Here is a 21,664-nt window from a genome sequence, read left to right on the forward strand (position 1 = left end):
GGAAGCTTCCATCACGTAACGTGGTTTTCGGAAAGGTCCTATAAAGATAAAATATACAAAAAGTTAAAAACTACAATATGTAAGACAAAATTACCGATTACAAACTTTTGCACCTCGCCCAAACCTTTGCCACTAAATATACCACACTAGGAGCCTAATTCACTCCTGATGACAATGAGAATTGTCAAAGCCCTTTATACAAATGCGGATGTCATCATTCTACATTGATAAACTAGAAACAACAGCAACTGGAAAATTAAACTTAGAATTAGCTGACACGGAAGTCTGTAATCAAGTAAAAGGAAAGCCAGTTTCAACATTTTTCAATCATCATCATCATCATCATCATCGTCATCATTTATTTGCCTTATTTACTTAAAAATAAATCATTTAATATACAATAATGGCGAGGAGACCTCAAGAAAACACCAGGCTTATATATAAGAGAGGCCACCTCGTCTGTCATTAATAAATAGAAAATTTGGTGCTGTGTTAGTGCGGCTTGAACAATTCATGATTTTATAGATAAAAACTGCCACACTTTTTCCTTAAAGGGTGAAAAAGTAATTGATATTGGGAGAGAGAAATACCTTAACCCTATCTAGACCAGGCTTTTTTCGTCTTCTTGATAGGTGGGGGTAGGGGGGGGGGGGGAAGGGAGGTTACACCCCCTTCCGTAACTCCCACTTAGAGGATAAATGGTACGCGTGTTTCCTTTGAGATCCGCAACGAGAAGTGATGACGTCAAACGGCGTGATAACAACGTTACGGCGGCCATCTTGAATTTCTGAATTTCCCCCAAACTTCGATAAACCGCAAAAATTAAAATTTGCATATGCTCAATACAAATCATTTTACATTTCAAAAATATATTTTCTCTCGGTGAATGTTATAGGGTTTAAGAGTTAGAGTGACCTTATCTGGTTACTTTTAGCAGATTCAGAATGTTGCAAAGAAAATTATGGGAAGAATCTACGATCTTGAACCCAGTGCGCCGCTGAATTACAGTGGCCAATCCACCGAGAAGATTTGTTACAGGTCGGCCAGTAGACTTTTATGAGACAATGTCATATCCAGTGTATTGAATGTTACTGGAACTATTAATGGCGGGCAAGAAATTATAAAAGAGCGGGTTGTTTTCGATGACATCTGCTTCCAAAATCAGTTTCCCGTTTCTAAAGCAACCTTCACAATGCATTGAAAATTCACAGAATAAAGTTTAAAGACCCAGAAACATTATCCAGTTATTCTATGTAGAAGAAACCAAGTGTTCTTTGCAGGCGGTGGCCATCAGATTAGTACCATTTCGTTGCGGAAATTCAAACTTCCCAGAGTACAATCAATCTTGTGACATTGTGTCGAGAAACGGATGGCTGTAACAAGTAAGAAACATTCAAGTCGGTGTTTCTATTATTTTCACGGTTCTATGACTCAATTGTGTGGCGTCTTTAAGTTCATGGTATCTTCATTGTTCGGGGTTGAACCCTGAAGATCTGTTGACAGACCAATAAAACATTAACAAGCTTCCAGCCGTCAGTAACATTTGACAAGCGCAGTCTTATCAACCAATTTTGTTTTTATTTCTCGGAATAGCTCGATCACAAATACTTATTACTCTACATTGAGTTGGATGTAATACGGTAAGTTTAAATAGATTTATATTGTTGAATCCTCCGAAAATATTGGTAGATGAAGAGGTAGTTTCACCGAATGAAGTTAATCCTCGGGTGAAATAATATTATAAAGGTCTCCATTTATAACAACCCCGACTGATCATTTTTCTGTTTCACATAGAATTTACTTGTACACCACTGCTTTTCTTCGAAAATTTCGTCTTGCTTTATTTCATTGGAACTTACGTTTTAATCGTTTTTCACAGAACCCTTAAGATTTGATCATGAAGTTACCCGTTGTTCTTGTGGCCCTCATTGTTCTCTGTCAAAGCTGTAAAGCAGGTAGGCAAATATTTCAAAACATTTGGAAACAGCTGATAGGTAAAGCATTATAAAGCTAGGTTCATTATCATTTCTACAAAGTCTTATTCCTATTCTCAAATATTAAGGTTTTTTTTAGGGGTGTAATGGAAATGATCGCACGTGAAATGACTTCCCAAGGTTATGTGATTTTTGTGCGGTATTTTGGTAATGGTGACAAAGATTCCATTTTCGTCCTAGTGCGAAAGCTAGGTTGGAAATTCATAGCTGGCTCAGTACGTTAACTTTCACTGCAGCGTTTATTGTCTAATTCACCATTTGTGTAATTAGGTTTTCGTGTTGCGTAGCACAATCTTCATTGGATGTGATTTTATAAGCCCCAAGAATTAACAGTAGTCAACACTTTTCCACAACTCAGTACTGTCAGCTGTGTTTGCAAGATTTCTTGTGCAAAATGTCAGGAGAAATTGTCATGCAGGAAAAGCAGTTGATTTTAAGTTTCCCTCCCACCATACTTCTTCCAATAATTATAGATAAACCTTATGGCCGGCTTTCATTTCAACCATTCTTCTACAAATGAGGGCAAAAGCAAGCATGTAATGCATGTTTACCCCTTCGCTTGGACATTCACACTGAAATGATTCAATCGTACCCTTTCTCGTTTTTAATATGAGAGAAATAGCACCATACTTCGGACATTTTCGTAAACTTCATGAGGCATCAATTTTAACCGAGCATACCATTTTCACAGTATTTTATGGTTTCATAGCAACCATCTTTGACACCCATGTTTTTTTTTACGGTTTGGATGTATTTATTTATCAATAAAAAAAGAAAAAAGGATTTTTGTTAAAACATTTGCAAGTGTAGATTATTTTAGTTGTTGGTTTTAAGTTTTGAAAAGGATTTTTGTTAAAACATTTGCAAGTGTAGATTATTTTAGTTGTTGGTTTAAGTTTTGATTCACGCTTGATCCAATCTTGGAAACCTAATCTTTGTGGGTTATGGAAATCTAATTTACTTGTTAGGGCTAATCACCTCTTTAGCCAACCTTCTAGTGTTTGCAAGAAGGACCCTCTCACCCTATCAAAACGGTCGAATTTTCAGGTTGCCCTAACATGCTGTTATTCACTGGAGTTTTTCACCTGCAGCCAGTTCAAAGATCTTTAACATTTAATTTCTCCCCTTTCCGAGTATTACGTCTTTTTCAATTGGCCACTGGCGATAGCGAGACTCTATTGCATGAACAATTTTTGCCTTCAACCTTTTAATGTTAACAGATGATGCTAGTGGCAGTGGGGAGTTACCTAGTAGCGGCAATAACGAATCATTGGATATTGCTGCTACGAAAGTGAAGGCTGAGAATGACGACAAATGCGAACCCAACCCGTGCCAGAACGGAGGCACATGTACAGCAGATTACAATTTAATTGATGGATACAAATGTGAATGCGCTGAAGACTTTGGTGGAATAACATGCGGAGGTACGAGAAAACTTTATGCATATTAACCTATGTAAGAATTAAAAAGAATTTGATTACACACCTCGTACTAAAATTGATCCTGGGTAGTTTCCAACATGGCCGCCGTTTCCGAAAAGAGATCATATACATATAACGAATTTTGCCTTTTATAGGTATTAAATTTATTATTACTATTGTTATTATTATTATTATTATTATTATTATTATTATACATACTTTTTCTTGTTTCTTTTTACATAATATAGTTTGATGGTTTTTTTTATAAGGTAAGAATCAACGAAAAATTGATGCTATTGTGACTTGATGAGATTTGTTACTTTTTTTCCCTTTTTCTTCAAAAATTAAAAATAGTCTCTTTTTTTTAATCGAAAAAAAGTTGTAAATAAGTTTTAATAGCTCTTTTCTCTACTTTTAACCTGTAAATAACATTTTACTTGGAATATTTTAATAAAGAAATTATTATTATTATTATTATTATTATTATTATTATTATTATTATTATCATTATAAAGAAGAAAGAACATTTCCGCCGATTTAAAACGATGTGCAGCCACAAGGTTTTCAGCAACGTTCAAATGTTGGTTGAAAACGTAGAAGCAGTTATCCTAGGAGGTGATCATGACGGCAGTAACACAAATGAGATTATACTGAGGCAGAACAATAAGGATTCCATATATTGCACTAAGATTATCTCCTTTTGTAATTCTTCCTCGACAGATCTTCAGTGCCGAATTAGTCTTCCTCGCTTCTCGTCTCCTCAGTGTCTCGTGAAAAGAGAGCTGAGCAGGCAGATCAAGAAAACACTCATCCGATTGACGAGTCCAGATGACAACCATTACTCCAAGTAAGTATACTTACTGAAATCACTGGGCAGTGAAGAGGATTTTAGGCGTTCATTGGTACTATCAGAGGAACTCAACTTAAAATGGTATCTCCTGTGTTCATTGCATATTTGTGTAAGCTAAAATAGTTTGATCTGTTCGTATGCTTTAGCTGAAACTTTCAGAAAATTTTAGGGAACGGAATTTTATTCCCCAAATTTATATTCTAGCTGTTGTTTAATTTACGAACATATATTTACTGGAGTGAACTGTCGGGTGCCCTTCAGATACTATGAGCGTCGGTGAGCATGTGAGTCTCTTTCTTGGTATAAATCGGGTATCGATCAGCTCAATGTTTAAAGCAGTTTGATTTCAGTGATTTTCCTGTTTAGTTTTTCCTGATTAAGCTTTCTGATTGCTCAGTAAACCAACAATGTATCGATGCTTGCTCGTGCGTATCGTTTCATGTATTTTGGGCGTATTTTGCCGGTCGCCCGTTCAGTTGTACATTGCCGGTGTTTTGTGGGGCGTGTGTCCTTGATGCTTTACCAACCTCCCATTTGAAAGCTACTCTAAAACGCACTGTTCTTTCATTATTTAGTTTGCCAGATGCCAGCGAATCCCTACTATTCACATATACTAGTCTGTATCCCTTCTCTGCCTCCGCCACATCGTTATCAGTTCGCTGAAGAACTGAAAAATTCTCAAGTACAAAAAGTTGAATGCTATTTATAATCTGGCCATCTTTTTCTGTCCTTGGTTTTATCAAGAGAGGATGAAGACATTGGATATTGAGGCTTTTCTTACGGTTGTAACCGAACCTTCGGAATCAAAGTCGCCGCTGATTCCGCTTTAATAAACAACGGATATCCCATATGGTCTAGCGGTTAGGATTCCTGGTTTTCACCCAGGCGGCCCGGGTTCGACTCCCGGTATGGGAAGGAATTTTAATTTTACTTTACTACGGAAAATTGAATACATGTGGTTTGCGGGCTGTTTTTCAATTTTCTTCTGTTTTATTAGTAGAAGGCAATAAAAAGTTATTTTAAATAGTTTTTTATTCGCTGACGCGAAACACACACACAGAAAACGACAACAAAATAAAAAAAAAAAAGCCACAGAACGCGCGAATGGTCTCGATGCAGGGCCTTATCTAAGTACTGAGCATACTGATGGTGACGTAGAAAACGTGTTATAATTTTTCATAAGTCAAGAAATACGAGCGACTGTATGAAAGTATATAACATTGTCAACTACAGAGTGTTTTTTATTTCTTCATATTTTCTTTTTTATTGAGTCCCACTATCGTTTCCCATATGGTCTAGCGGTTAGGATTCCTGGTTTTCACCCAGGCGGCCCGGGTTCGACTCCCGGTATGGGAAGGTAATTTAATTTTGCTTTGACTATGGAAGATTGAATACATGTGGTTTGCAGCCTGTTTCAAAACTTTCTTCTGTTGCGCTGCGCTGATTGGGGACAGGAAAACGGACTTTGAGAAAGTCTTGGTTATAATAAGAAGATTTTAGTAAGAAGGTGAAAAGTCATAATTGTCGAAAGCGTGTTTCTGATTTAATTTTTTCATATTTTCATTTATATTGAGTCCCACTGTCATTTCCCATATTCATGTCTAGCGATTACGATTTCTGGTTTTATAATGAAACTAAAAAGAAAACCTACAAAGACCTTTAAGGCGTAAGACGGGCTTTAATTTCATTTTTTTTAGATCAGAAAACCTGATGGTGCCAACTTTGTCAAAGAAAGGAACAGCAAGCTTCGTGCAAAGCGCATCAACCGATCCTTTCACCATAGAGTGGTACATGAAAATGACGGATAACGCTGACCTAAACAAAGATTTGGAGTCGCGGTTCACTCTGAAAGATCCTCGCTTCCATGACACTCCGACATTGGTTGATTTCGCCGTAATATACGAAACGTTCTACAAACATCACCGGGTATGGCAACGCCTTTTTCCTCTTATTTGTAAATTTTTACACTGCTTGTTCTAAATTCCGTGTCCATTTTGGAATTAGTATTATGAATACTTGTCACCACGAACAACAACAACAAAATGCTATTTCACTTTTTTTATCAACATGGTCCGATATTAGAAGGAACAAATTACTACAATGGCTTAGTAAGATAACAAATAGTTCACCTATAATGACTTATCTAGATAACAAATAGCTCAACTTACTAAATATTTGAATTTCAAAACCTCCATCCCAGACTCTAACATAGCAAAATTGAGTTACTGGAGGGATGTTTAGGTGCTGTTGAACGTGCGGCCAAGCATTTTGCGCTTTGCTAACCTATGACGGAAATATATAAAAAAAGCTCAGCCTTGAGAAAGAGGCTTTATTATTACCAGAATATTATTCCTAGCAATGAAATAATATTGCATCGTAAAAGTGTCTACAAAATTAATGGAGATTGTGCAACTGCTTGTCACGTAATATCTATGTCCTAGCATTCATGTTTTATTCTCACATTATGGTTGCCACACACATTCCAGGCTAAATCTACACAACTGAACAAGCCACTATTTAAATTTGTTTTTAACGTCTTATAAACATCTCCCTCAGAAACGTAGTGCCATGAGTGCCTTGAAACTTGTTCCAGCAATCGAGGAGAACTTTTTCAAAGACCGCTGTTTCGCAGATCAGCGGGTTGCAGGAGCCAATCCGTTTCAAATGTGGAGAGTGACAAACAAAAACGGTAAATAAAAAGCATCCATGAATGATTTGGACTTGTGAACTGTGCTGAACCTTGAGGTGTTGTTATTACTTGATGTATTAGTTTAACACCTTGAGAATTTTCTCGTAAAAATTAATTTGTTGTTTGCTGTTACTAATGAAAGATTCGCTATGACGAAGGTCCATAATTTTTTCCTGCTTCCTGAGAATTGAACAAGCTACCAAGATTTAATTTTGTTCTTAGCAATTCGTTGTTACTGTGTCGACACATTACGGCACTCTTTGTTTATTGTTTCGTTTTTTTTTGTTTGTTTGTTTGTTTTGATCTTTGAATGCCACTGATCACTTTGTTTTATCTTTAGAGGATAATGGCGTTGAATGGAAGACTCTTCTAGAAGAAAAATTAAACAAAAGTTTTAACTGGGCTGAAACGTTCAAAGCGGCGCTCGCAAAAGGAGAAGAAGACGCCCTACAGCAGGTTAAAATAACACATACATACCATTTCCAGCTTAACTTTAAGGTCATGTGACCCAATACAGAAGAATGGCAAAATCGATAATTTATAAGAAGAACTACTAAATGGCGAGCAGAAAATCTTTTTTGTATCCTATTAAAATGGAGAGGATTCCCCACTTACACCTATTTAAAATCGCTTTTGTAAAATAGATCAGCATGATTTACTTTTCATGACTTGAACTCTATTAAAAACCTTATGAAATGATCGAACAATAAACTTTGCCTTGTTGTTGCTCACTTAGGCTATTGACAATGGTGAAGTCTATGTCAACATTTACCCTGAGATGGAGGGCGTGAAAATGCCAAAGGCGCTCCTTCATGACTCAAAGTTCAACCACACCGTGTTGCAGATGAGCTCGCCGATTGCCTTGTTTGTAGTCAGTGAAACTGAACCTGGAATAAAACGTCTTAATCCTGTGGCTATTCAGATGGACTCGACACCAGACTCTAAAGTCCACACTCCAATGGACGGCAAAGACTGGTTCCTAGCCAAGTCCTTTGTCCAAAGAGCTGATTTTAATTCTCTACACTTGATCAAAAAAAGGCTGAAGACACATTTGTACTTAGATGCACCTTGCACTTTGGTAGAAAAATACTTTTCTGAGTATCACCCTCTTTACCAGCTTATTCGACAGCACTGCCGAGCAACCCTGGAAACCAACAAGTTATTTGAAATAAAGCTATTTGGTGAGTACGTCATTTTTTATGTTCTTTTATTTAATTATTCTTTACTTGAGCTTTATTATTCTTCCAGACAGTTGACATCTATAAATTCATCAATCTTTAGATGCATTTTAAGTAAGTTAAATTTCATTCGTCGACAGGGAGTCTTGTGGAACTATGAATAAAGTATTTTCTGTAGTTTGTGGCAAATTTACATCCTAAACCTTACCCAGACTTTTATTGCGGGAAAGTATACATGGTGCCTGTAGCCTTTAACATCGAAGTTGCCAGAGACATGACTGGAAAAGTTTTAAATTCATTCACTGTGCAATCGGACAATTTAATTGGAACTCCCTCTTTCACCATCTTAACAACATCTCAGGGCAAAAGTTACACCATCAATTCCATAAAACGTAATTGTTTATTTATTTGTTTGTTCATTTATTCTTTTACTGTTTACGTTTTATTGTTAATGTCATTACAGTTATTCCATTACACATATGCCACTCATCGGCATTCAAATCCTAGCACTATACAGGATGTCTGTTTCATGAACCTTTAATGGCCTTAGCTCCCATGGGTCTCCTGTGGTTCAGTGCTCATAGGTTCGTCTCCTGTAAAGAAGAACTCAAATCTCTTTTTCAGAGTATGCCTGTGTCACTTACTAAAGAAGACTTTTTTTTATGATTGAAACTTTAAGAATTTGTTTGCTGTCTTGATCTTTTTTCTCTCTTGTTAATAGGTCGAAGCGCTCCCATCTATAAGGTTCTAAGCATTGACTATTCCAGCGCCCTAGAGATGCTAAATAAGGTGTATGAAAAAATGTCTTTTGACGACCTGGATTTTATAAACGACTTGAAGGTTGGTCCTAGAGACGGCCACGCTTCGTTTATTTATTTATACATTTATTTATTTATTTAGTTATTTATTTATTTATTTATTTATTTATTTCAGTATTTGTTATATTCCCAGTTTGTTTACCGTCGAGTTACCGCTTACATTATTTTCACGAGTTTTCGGCCATTCAAGTGTGGGAGAAGGGTGGGGTGGGGCGGAACAGAGGGAGTAGAGAGGGGTGATGTGGGTGCATGTGAAGTTTATTCCAGTTTTCCTCCGTGAAACAGCTATTTACAGAACTGGGGACAAACTTGGAACCCGATTCGATTCATAAACTTCCTTTCATATTTTCCAATGAGACCAAGAGAACAGCTTTCAAAGCATCCGTGATATGTCCAGGATTGAAAGCTTTGGCAAAAATTTGCTACAAAATGTCAATAGCAATTTTAGCAAGAATAACTAAAAGAAAAAGAACCTGTTGTTACAGTATGCTTAGAGTTGACTGACTCTATAGATGTAAATAATCATTTGATTTAAACAAGAAAAGTAAATTAGATAAGTAAACCAAACAGACAATTTAGATAAGTAACATTAACAGAGTAAAAAGAAAAAATGTGGTAAAAGCGCAAGTAGTAGAAACCACGGCGCTCTATCTGATGACCTTCGCAGAGAACTCTAAAAGTAAAATCAAAATAGCCAGTAAGTTACCAGGAAAATAGAGGAAAAACTAGGCAAAGCAATCATTTTAATTTGGAATTCATGAAATTCTTAACAGTATAAGTTGTAAATTCATCACTGCGAAGTAATCAAGATATGCAACGAAGTATGCGAATGAATCATCAGTAGTCAGATTTTCCTTGCCACGCTGTAATGAAATCCATCTTCCTGTGACTATTTGATGTGTACTAAGGACATTGAGGCCTCCTCTTCTTAAAGATGGACAGGTTAGGTTACTGCTTCTTAAAGTTAGACATGCACTGCTCAAAATGTACACTCATCGACATTCAATTCTTAGCAGTATGCAGGATGTTTGTCCCATGAACCTAGTTTAATGGTGTTAGCTCCCACGAGTCTCCTGTAGTTCAGTGGTAGAACATCTGAACTAGTGATCGGAAGGTATTAGGTTTGATTCCTGATAGAAGTACTCGGATTTCCCTTGTCCGAGTGTGCCTATGTCACTCACTGAATAATACACCATTCTCAAGCAATGTTAACGGCCAGCTGTACCAATGTGACAGTCATTATTAGGTAACACTTGGCTCAAATGTACTGATCAAAAAGTAGACCTGTACTGGGAATGGATTCTCTCACTGCTATCTTATCCTGGCTGTTTTGGATAGTTTATATTGTCCAATTGATCTTAATCGTTTATAAAAAAATCAAACTCGAATGCCTTTGGATAGTAGCCTTTCACTTCACCTCCGCTCGAAGATTCACTTACTGATTTATATTGTTTAAACTCTCCCTTTCAACAGAAACGTGGTGTGGACGACCCAGAAAAGCTTCCATATTACCCTTACAGAGATGATGGCACTCTGTTGTACGGAAAGCTGGACGAATTTGTTGATGCTTACATTGATGCGTATGTCCTACAACTTCCATTTCTAATCTATATATCACATAATTATTATTGAAATTAAGGCAGAAGCCTACAAACTAAAATAACTTGCGTCCCAACTCAGAATATCCCAAAATATCTTTAAGCTCTTAAAACTTCTTAGCAATAGCTGCACAAAAATAAGTCTGAGGTGGTTCCCTTGTTGCGTATTGGTGACAGGTAAGCGGACTGGCAAAATGTTTTCCTTGTATATATTTTGTCTATGGTATCACATGTACACCAGAAATTAGTTAGTCCATTGAGATCAGCAAGTTTTGTTATGACATGGAATAAGAAAATGATTGAAGTGATATATGCGGTAAATTACCTGGTGAGGGGTTTACCTCGATAATGGTTAAAAGTGCCGTTCGAAGCAACAAACCTAAACCAGCTATTTTAGAGTAAATATTTTTTTTCGTACACTATATCTGATCAAAGCAAACCTCTAACTATATGGTCAGATTGGAAGGAGTAGACGAGAACGCTATTTACCCCAGACCAAAATATTCCATATAAAAAAATTATATCTATCAAAATAAAACGCCTAAAATAGAGTAACTCTTAATACTACATTTTATATATTTGAAGAAGTACCCCATCGGAGAATAACACAGACTACAGTGAATTGAAACAGATGAAAGTAAAATATGAGAAATGTCAAGCCTGCGAACTGCGGATGAAAGAGTTTTCCCGACTACTTTCAAGTGGCGTTCTTCACTGTGGTTGTATTTCCTCTGTAAAGTCTTTAAAGCTGCCTTTCACATACAGTGTATGATAATTATAATAATTTCATATATTCATTCTAATTTATTCATCAGCCACCGGTATATTACGAGCTCACAAAATGCCCATTCAGCTCCCACTTGGCTTGAGAGCTCAGTTGGTAAAGCACGGAATCCCGTTCACGCCTGAAGATTTTCAGCGTTTCTTTTCGCAGCTGCTTAGCGACGGTTCTTACATCTATAAAGTTTTATAAAAGTAATGTGTTCTTTTCAGGTACTATGAGGATGATCAAGAGGTAGCTTCAGACAATGAACTGCAGGAGCTGGTGAATGAACTTTCGGCTGATGGAAAACAAGGAGACTTCGGGGGAAAAGGCATGGTAAGACTGTGGAGATAAATCAAACTACCTGCCGTTGCCTTTAGTTTTACTAATACAGTGTTAACTCGAGTAAACCAAAGCATTCACTGTAAACTAAGTTGCTTTGAGGGATAAAAGGCAAGTAAGGTCATTAAAATCGTTTCTTATTTCTTGTACGGGTGATAGTTTAGAGAGGTCGACTTTTGAAAATTTACACTTCACTTGCTACTCAAATTGGCAAAATGACTAAATTTACTCGCCTCTAAACGCTTAGGAGCTTGGAGTGTATCTTATGAACACGAAATGCGGTAAAGTCCAATAAAGCAAAGTAACTTTCACTGTCCTTGAAATGCTCTCTATCGTTGCTTTGGGTATGGGCGTGGCCTAGAATTAAACGAAAAAATAGCTTTTAACCATATGCTGACAAAAAGATGGACAGTCAAACTGTTTGGTGCATCTTTTAAGTCGGAATATTTTATGAAAAAACTTAACCTATTTCGTGTGGATTGAGCGACTTTCAATTGAGTGTCGTGAAACCAAAACCAAAGTATACATAACTTCTCTGACCAACCACAAGAAACATAAACAGCGAAACGAACCAATCAGGATTCGAAGGAAATACATGTTACCAGCGCCAAACGCCGGAAAACGCGCGCGAAGAGGTCATGATTGGTTTTGTTTCTCATTGGTTGAAAAAATATCGCGAGTTTTGCTAACCAATCACAAAGCGTAGCAAAGCAAAACCATAATTAAAAACCGCTCTTATCCATGTTTCGTTATTCTACTCAAGGTAAAGAAATTTCCAGCCAGTATACAGAGTAAAGCTACATTAAGAAAAGTGCTGACCACTCTGTTGTGGGCATTCACTGGCCAGCACGCGGCAGCCACATACCCTATCCTGGAATATGGCGGCTTTGTCCCTAACGCACCTCACAGACTGTTTGCTGACAGTAATGGTAGCTACAAGTTCTCCAACAATATGTTTGGAAATAAAGCTGTAGCGCTGGTAAGATGGCAGTTTAATTTGCTGCTGAAGTTATTAGAGTAGCGTGAGAGAGAGTTGTGTATCAGTAGGTTAAAATTCTCGCATCGTTGAACAAGTATAAGCCCAGTATTTGGAATTTATATAGTATTTAGCTTTGTTCAAAGCGTTTTAAGGGTAATGTATTGTTATATAGGGAGGAGTTTTTTTACTGGAAAACACACTACTCGTAAAATTACCACTCGAAAATTTAATCCATATCTTCACTTGCCGTGTAATATCCTCTATTTATAACATGGTCGAGAAATAACGGCCATAACATTGCCTGCTACAAACTAAAATCAGTGAGATCTAACTATATTTCTTTACTATTATTATTATTATTATTATTATTATAATAATAATAATAATAATAATAATAATAATTATTATTATTATTATTATTATTATTATTATTATTATTTTAATAGTATAAAACAATTATTCCAAACGCGCATGTTGCAATGGGATGCATGATTATAACCAACTCAACGTTAAAGGTCTTGTTGGCTATCTAAAAGTTGTTTAAAATACTTTTATCCTTCCTACTAGGGAATTTTTTACGCAAAGAGAGTTTTTGAAAAGGCAAGACTTTCAACTTTGGTTGTGAAGTGAAGTTGTGAAATAGGCGTATTGAACGCAAAATTAATATCGAAAAAGATTTTAATAATTTTAATGATTTTAATGATTTTAATGATAGCTATTTTCTTTTCAGGAAATAGCTGAACTAAGTTCCAACCTTGCAGGGATTCACCTGGATCAGCTTCTCGACTACTCCTCTAAACTTAAGGGCAGAAAAGGAAGCAAAATCGTAGAAAAGTTTTCCAAGGAACTTGACAGCTTAAACGAACAGATATCAAAAGCCAACGATGAGCGTGTCACGCAGGGCTTCTTGCCTTATCCGTATTTCTTACCTGCCTACGTCTCTAACAGTGCAAGCACGTAATTTATTGCAGTCTCCATGCATACATTAGCAATAACATTTACCATCCGGTGCAGATCTAGGCACAGACATTTAATAGTCATTAATAACTATCTGTTGCGGGAAAAAAAGCAGTTTTTCATCAGCGAAATGAAGATAGAACTGTGAGATTTAGACACGACGTCAAAGTACAGGACATATCTTTTCCTTCAAATATTTTCTCTGAAAGCGTCGTGCCTTAAAAGTTAGGTACTTCGGTACCAATTCATTCTTGTTTGCCATAAAAAACTCGCTTTTGTCTCTTGCGAGGTTATCGTCACGTGATGTATTTTGCCCAATCGCATGAAAGAGATAATATTGGGTAGATAATTATAAAAACCATCATTGCCACACCTAAAGCAAAGACAAACAGAATAATTTCAAATCAAAGGCTTGGAAAACTTAAGCTCTAATATTTTAGGGAAATAACTCTTCCCACTAAAAATCATTTCCTGACATCCCAACAGCTTTATAGTATGGTTATCATTTCCCTGAGTTTTGTTTCCTTTTGACGCAATCGCATAGACCCAATGCAAAAATGGCTGACATTTTGATATTCTTTTGTCTGCATTCAAATTGGCCTCACTAGCCTCGTTCTGATCTTGAGTTCAAAAATCAAAAGAATATTTTACCTTGGACGAGGCTGGTGAGGCTAATTTGAATGACGACAAAAGAATATTAAAATGTCAGCCATTTTTGCATTGGGTGTATAGTGTATGAAATATTAGGACGACACAAGGCGGGGTACACAATTATGGAAATGAGTAAAATTCAAACAACGTGTTGGAAACTGAATCTGGCGGCGTAAAACAATGGTTATTTTTATAATTGCCTGTCTATAAAGTATGTTGACAAAGTTGCAAATTGTTGGATAATAATGGCAACTTTTACGATTCCTAATGAAATTAATTCACACAGTTCTTTTTCCCTAGCCTAATGTCTCGTCACGATCTATAGGTGTTGAAATTAAAGCAGGTTTTATTTTTAATTAATATGTTTTCAGCGTTATAATTACTATAATACGAAGACCTTTTGACTGAAATACGCATTCTTTACGGTGTTGTTGTATGCATGTTTTCTGAGAGCGTGAGCACATGGCAAAATCCTTGTTTCAACAACTTGAACGCCGTTCCCACCAGTTCTATTTTCTGGATAGTTCGGCCACATTTTACTGCTTGGAAAAATTTGGAATAATCGCGAAAAAGTGCAAATGGCGCAAATGTATTATTTTCAAGTGACGTTTTGGTTGGCGTTTCCATCGTGGTTACTTAAAGTCCTTATTTATACTTTTCGGACAACTGCAACCCCATAATATGGCTTAGAAAAGCGTAAAAATGTCCCACTCACGGGACAAGACCGAAATTTGAATTTAAGCAAAGATGCTGTTTGCCAGCCACTTGCCAATTTCAGCTCGAAAACCGTGGCAATAGGAGAAAAATCATCGCTATTAGTATTTTTGCCAAGTTTTGCACAGATCTGAGCACAGGAAAAAGAGCTTGAGCGGGAGGGGGGTCTAAAAATGCCTACAACTTTAACAAGGACAAAATCATTGTAAGAGGGGTGGTTATTTTGATATTTCGGCTTAAAATAAATAGGATCAAGACAGTCAGGGGACAACAAACATTTATCCCATACTTTCACAGTGGGATAGGAGTGTATGCCACGTGACTTATCCTCGTCCAAACCCTAACCCTCCCACGAACATCACCCTGAGGCTCAGGGCCCAGTTGTTCAAAGCCCAATTAAGCTAATCCTGGTTAACGTGAACTTGGCTTTGTGTTTAATTACTAATCAACTGAATAAAGACTCTTCAAAAGAATTTTTGTTCCTCAGTTTTGACATATTTTACTTCACCACTAGCTTAAAATAAGCTTTTAAAAACATTTTTGATGAGCGAGATGAAAAACTCGGGTAATTTTAAATCAGGGATAGTTAATCAGCTTTCGAACAACTGTGCCCAGAACTTTACCCTAACCTACTAACAGTAGATCTTAACCCTAGTCCTACAATCCTAGCTCCAACCCTAGTTTTGTGTAAGGCTTGGATATTACTTTGATCTGGTGATGTCACAAGTCCTGGTCTCGTGACCTAGATTTACATGTCAAATTAATTGATTTAAGGATGGTGCCTGCTTTTGTTACGCGCAGACGTTCTGCGCATCTCGAGATACTGTACTCGGATTTCCTATGGGTGATGCCTACTAATACAGGGATATTTTTGCGCGGTACAAAACTATACGGAGAACGCAGAACTTAGCAAGTGCTCAAACATTACTTTGTATTTTACTGCTATTTTGGATTGTTGTTGCTTAATTATCTCTGCATGGTTTTCCCCAATTTTCTTTTTGGATTCCAATAGCCGCCCGTGCTGAAATCTGCTTTTCCCGCATAGTCATAAACTGCGCAAAAATACTTCTGTATTAGTAGACACCGTCCTTAATTGGCAAATTCCTTGGACTCTCTCGGTAATTTTTTGGATGCGGATGACCCAAAGGGATTTAGTTACCCTTTATGAAGCTCTCCCTAGCATTGTTTGCTGCCCATGCCCACCAACTGTGTACGCGCTTTCAGCCCTGGCAAGCAGCTCCTCCCTACACCCTCGCGTCATTCCGGATTGATCCGTCGGTCGCGAGAATAATGTCGGCACCGGTCGCTTCAATAAAAGGTTCCACTTCTACCAAATTAATAACCTCCTGATTTCGCGACACTCACTGCTGCCCGCTAGATGTCGACTTGCAACCTTCTGGTGCAATACGACACCCAAACGTCTTTCATAATGTTGTCCATGACATCATGGATCTGCTCCACGGTCTGACAAACTTCGCTGTCGATATAACTCCTGCGTCCTCGCTTATGGCTGAATTCAGCGGATGACACAAACTTTTAATTTGGCAGCCTCATCTTGTACACTTCTTTCATGCTGTGAAATCCGACGTAGCATCGGATGGCTTCCCCTCATGATTTAGATGCTGTACCATTAATTACTCTAAGGCTTCCCGAACTGAGAATCAGATATTGGTCAGCAGATACGTAAACCATACTCCAGTCTAATTCATACTGTGACCTTCATTAAACTGCTAAACATGATTTGCTTCCCACTGGCATAGCGAATTAAACCAAGGGTTTTCTTTGCCTTGTTGATGTTGTTACTGATGTGCTTAATTATAGTCAGCCTGTATGTAGTCAATTACTACTCTCAGGTACGTCACCTGCGTCTCCTGCCTGACAGCTTCTCCTGCTTATTTAGTGTAAGTAGATGACAGTCGACTTGACACAAGGTCACGTACATTCAGAAGACATTATCTGGCTGGAATCTCATGTGGTCAGCTGTTTTCAGCCTCTGCTCGAACTTGTTGACAGGCGAATCACTTTCATCGAATCGATCGAATCACGACGTCGTCTACAGAAGAGAATGGATCCATTCCTTCGATTTCCAAAGAGCTATTCATGTCTGCTGTATACACTTTGAATAGTAAGTAGCTCAGAGGTGAACCTTGGGGAAAGCCAGCTCTCACTTAGGAGGAGTCAGACCTCCATGATCCAAACCTAATCTGGCACCGCCTGGCCCCAGTTATTCAAAGAGCGGATAACTTTATCCAGTGGATAAGTCGCTATCCAGCGGAGCAAATGTACTCCAAAGAGTGCTTTTGGCAAGTTTTTCAGACAATCCCATACTTAAATTTGACATATGCTTCAACTACGTTCACAATAAAAGGCATATCAGGAGAATCTTGCACACATTTATCTGTCGAAAAGCGACCTATGCAGTGGATAAAGTTATCCGCTCTTTGAACAACTGGGGCCTGGAGTCTAACACGGAAACAATCGGCACGTCACCAATACGTCAAATATGCCATAGCTAGTCAACTTGTCCGCTAACGTTTTTACGCGCACCTTATAATAATAATAATAATAATAATAATAATAATAATAATAATAATAATAATAATAATAATAATAATAATAATAATAATTAATAATTAAAAAACTTTATTAAAATATTCCACACAAATTGCTATTTACAAGTTAAAAGTATATAAAAAAGAGCTATCAAAAAACCTATTCACAATTCATTTCGATTAAAAAGAAAGATAATATTTTCAAGCAATAATGTTTTTGTAAAGAAAACGAAAGAAAAAACAAATGTCATGAAGTTTTTAGAAAAAATTAACTTCGGCATTTTAAAATTAGTTCCACTTGATAAAAAGAAAAGAAAAAAAATAAACAATAAGCATCTCTCAAATGGCCCCTTCTGCAGTTTCAATGTCAATGTCCGCGTTCTTGATGTCACGTTGAATTCTTCATAATGTCCGAGAACCTCTAAGACAGACGAGTACAGATCTTAACAGTGCGAATGAAATTCGGCATCTGATCCATGACATGGTTTTGGCATATTGCTCCCTTTTCTTGATAGCAATCAGCTCTGCTAATGGACTATGGTATCTCAAACATTCATTGCCCATTCCGCCGGTTGTAGTGAAGACCAAAGGTGTAAATGTTCCATGCTCAATGTCGAGAACTCTCCTTGAGTACAGGCGCTTTTTCTCATTCTCATTCGTACGATAGATCTGTTGCGGCTCCAGGTCCTTATACGATTCAGCATTGGGGTGGCAAACCCTTACATCGAAGAATGCCGATCGTCGTTGCTCCCAGAATCCACGTGCATGGATATCCAATCTCGCATCTTGTGCTTTGTTGGATCCTCTACTTAACTGTTCTCTGGAGATGTCTAGGAGAACTGGCTCAGTCTCAACGTCACTGCAAACTGTACTCAGGAGTTCAGCCTCCAGATCTCTGAGCTCATTGTGACGCTGAATGACGAAACCTCCTAGTTTACAGATCATGGAGTGGTCAACTGTAAAAACGTCCCCACAGGCACATGTGGAAGGGATGTCATCTATTGGCCAGTCATAGCGTAGTTTAACAGGGTCGCGGAACTGCCTTTTATTGAGGTTAAAACCCAGATCTTTAAGAGGGAGGACTGTAAGCCACGCCGATGATCCTTTTTCCGCCGCCAGATTCAGTGCTCGCTTAGTCTTACATGATGCCATCTCCTTAATACGCTCTGTTCTGTTTACGAGTTCCTTTGATCTTTCCCTTGTTACTGCCTGTTGTGCTGATTTAACAAGGGAATCTTCTGGTAGCTCATGTGACTGAGATACGATTTGTTCAACGAGGGGTGTTGTTACTTTGATTTAGGAAGCGTACTCGCGGCTTGCTTCAAGGCATGGGTTTCCAAAACCAAGACCACCTAGGCGGACTGGCAGCGCTAGAATGGTCCTATCTAGCTGATTACACTTGCGCTCAGTAATCGCAGGAATGAGCACCTGAGATATTGCATTCTTTAGTGGCTCTAGTAGATCCTGAATGTCGGGGAGAGTTCTCAAAAAAAACGTCCACCGATGTTTCAAGCCAAAGGTGTAGGCTGCGTAGCACGCTTGTGGTTGAGATAGAGCAAATTCTGCTAACGTCGCTACTTCATTGACCCAATTAGACACCTTGTCGCTGACATATTCCTCTAAATACCCTCGGGAACCTATCACCGCCCCGAGATGTTTCTGCCCTTGCACTGTGACATTAATAGACGTTTCCTTGAAGGCTTCTCTGACACTTTCTTCCTTGGCTGGTTTTGCGATAATCCAGCATTTCTTGTCGTTTGGAAAGTACCCAAAATCTGGACCAAGGGTGCTAAGGACATCCCACCACTTCTTAATTTCTGTTGTAGAGCCCGCTCCACTGGCATCGTCTGCAAACCAGCATTGCTTCACACTGGACGCTACTTGTAGGCTTGTAATTAGGGGCTCAATGCTCAAGGCATATAGACCCATAGCAAGGGGATCATATAATAATAATAATAATAATAATAATAATAATAATAATAATAATAATAATAATAATAATAATAATAATAATAGTAATAGTAATAATAATAATAACAATGAATAATGTTCGTCCTTGGCGAGCGAAGAGGACCAAGACTTCATATCACGGGGGGTATGGGGTGTATGTGTACGGAGATGGCTGATCAGGCCGATCTTCGCCCCGAAAAGTCTGTTGCAGTGGGGATTGGGGATGTGCGGGACTGAGCCAGGCTGGGAGGAGGAGTTCTCAGTGTTTTTCCTTCTCTGCCGTTTCTTCTCTTTGTCCCTGATGCGTCTCTCCTCAAAGGCAGCCACGCCAAATTTTGCAAGGGAACACCAGGCAGGACGTTCCTGGGCGGACTCTTCTCAGGTGGTATAGGGAATGCCGCATTGCTTAAGCGATGCCTTCAGTGTGTCTTCATAGCGCAGCTTCGGTCTTCCAAGTGAGCGCTTGCCTGTGGACAGCCCGCCGTAAAGTAGTCTTTTGGGAAGGCGGCAGTTGTCCATGCGGTGGACATTGCCAGCCCACCGGAGCTGAGAGTGCATAAGGATGGCGTGAATGCTCTCCATTTTGGCCCGCTGTAGCACTTCGGTGTCTGAAACTCTGTTACGCCACGTCACCCAGAGCAAGGTCCTGAAACATCTCATATGGAAGGCGTTGAGCTGCTTGGCATGTCGGCTGTAGACTGTTCAAGTCCTGCATGCATAGAACAGGGATGGTAGAACTACCGCTCTATATACTTTGAGCTTGGTGTCAAGGTTCAGTCCTCTGCGCTCCCAGACATTGTCCTTTAGTCTGCCAAAGGCAGTGCTAGCTCTTGCGATTTTGTAGGCCACTTCCTCGTCAATGTTGGTGGAGCGTGACAGAGTGCCTCCAAGGTATACAAACTTGTCTACGGCAGCTAGTCTCTGACCGTTGACAGTGATGCGGGGCTCTGTGTAGGGAGCCGCTGGGCTAACTGGTGAAGGACTTCAGTCTTCTTGGTGGAGATTGTGAGACCGAAGTTATCACAGGCTTTAGTGAACAAGTCCATGCTACTCTGCATATCTGACTGTGTACAAGCGTTCAGTGCACAGTCGCCGGCAAAGAGGAAACATGTCACGGGCTGTGTCTTCGTGCACTTTGGTCCTTGCTTGAATAGAGTGGGCGCCAGCACGCAGCCCTGCTTAACTCCATTGGTGACGGGGAATGGCTGGGAGTACTCTCCGTTTTCCGGCACTCTCGCGTTCATGCCATCATGGAACTGCTGTGCCATCGCTGTACCCTATTGTAGGCATCCTATATATCACAGGCCCAGTGCATAGCACTTGTCACTTTGGATCCCTTTCTGTATAAAATCAATCAAGGCTTGGACATTAGATGTGGTGGATCTTCGTCGACTGGTGCCTCCTAGATTGTTAGGAAGCTTGCTCTCCTTTAATTTTCCACTTGCTCAACCAACGTAAATACATGACACCAGGAGTATAACTGACAATTAGCTTTGAGGATGGTCAAAGCCCTTTATGCAAATTCAGCTGCCATCATTCTATTTTGATTTTATAATTATTTTAATAATTATAAAATCATTTCTTTAAAAAACTGGATCATTGTATAATGCAGTTCCAGGGATTTGATTGGCTTAGTGGCCATGGTATATAAGTCGTTACACAATGTCCACATTGTCTTCTGGTGTTTCTTGCAAAGCGAAATCAGCAAGAACTAGCAATATTTCTTGACTGTTTTTAATAAAACAATTATTTCACGCGCGCTTGTTGGATATGAGATGAGCAACTCGGTGCGTAATTTTCACGAGGTTTCATTGTGTTTGCTCAATCAGGTTGAAAGTTGCGAAGGATAGAATTAGTTTTAGTTGAGCTAGCTTTTTATTACAATATCATTACTTAGTAAAGACCCGTAAATCTGACTTTTCTCTATTTTTCTCTCGTGATAAAAATCGAGCGACGAGTGTCAAATTGCATGACTCGGTAATTATCGCTGTCTCTTGCCCACCATTTTTTCCACAAACATTCAGTACACTGGATGCGGCATTCTCTTATTAAAGTGTACTAGCCAACATATAAAACATCATCTCTGTGTATGTGCCGCTGTGATTTAAGCGGCCCTGCAGGGTTCAAGTTTAAAGATCGTAGATTTTTCCCTTAATTTTCTCTGCAACATTCTGAGTATGCTAAAAATAACCAACGGAGAGGGTCACT

The 21,664-nt window shown here is 38.6% G+C and overlaps 1 protein-coding gene, 2 non-coding genes and 1 pseudogene across 3 annotated transcripts; 3 read left to right on the forward strand and 1 right to left on the reverse strand.

Moving 5' to 3' along the window:
• The first annotated feature begins 871 nt into the window (after nt 1-871).
• Nucleotides 872-14,664, forward strand: LOC146453450 (allene oxide synthase-lipoxygenase protein-like). The gene is made up of 13 exons (XM_085096611.1): nt 872-1,640; nt 1,880-1,955; nt 3,215-3,418; nt 4,136-4,262; nt 5,963-6,191; nt 6,822-6,954; nt 7,295-7,410; nt 7,691-8,135; nt 8,854-8,972; nt 10,424-10,530; nt 11,542-11,647; nt 12,417-12,632; nt 13,363-14,664. The coding sequence occupies exons 2-13, from the start codon at nt 1,898-1,900 to the stop codon at nt 13,591-13,593; spliced, it is 2,091 nt and encodes a 696-aa protein (XP_084952737.1). The 5' UTR covers nt 872-1,640; nt 1,880-1,897; the 3' UTR covers nt 13,594-14,664.
• Trnae-uuc (transfer RNA glutamic acid (anticodon UUC)) lies at nt 5,109-5,180 on the forward strand. Its single transcript has one exon. It is a non-coding gene; the product is annotated as a tRNA-Glu (tRNA).
• Nucleotides 5,550-5,621, forward strand: Trnae-uuc (transfer RNA glutamic acid (anticodon UUC)). Its single transcript has one exon. It is a non-coding gene; the product is annotated as a tRNA-Glu (tRNA).
• Nucleotides 14,665-17,850: 3,186 nt separating the features above from the next.
• The window catches only part of LOC146453453 (uncharacterized), a 315,682-nt pseudogene continuing 311,868 nt past the window's right edge, over nt 17,851-21,664 (reverse strand).

Source organism: Pavona decussata, unplaced genomic scaffold (genome assembly GCF_977016875.1).
Source record: "Pavona decussata unplaced genomic scaffold, jaPavDecu1.1 SCAFFOLD_330, whole genome shotgun sequence".
Classification (NCBI taxonomy): Eukaryota; Metazoa; Cnidaria; class Anthozoa; order Scleractinia; family Agariciidae; genus Pavona; species Pavona decussata.

Excerpts from the sequence above, each read along its gene's own strand:
- LOC146453450 (XM_085096611.1), top strand. The coding sequence starts at position 1,898 with ATGAAGTTACCCGTTGTTCTTGTGGCCCTCATTGTTCTCTGTCAAAGC. Across the intron at positions 1,956-3,214 it reads CTGTCAAAGCTGTAAAGCAG|ATGATGCTAGTGGCAGTGGG; the intron begins GTAGGCAAATAT and ends TAATGTTAACAG. Across the intron at positions 11,648-12,416 it reads ACTTCGGGGGAAAAGGCATG|GTAAAGAAATTTCCAGCCAG; the intron begins GTAAGACTGTGG and ends ATTCTACTCAAG.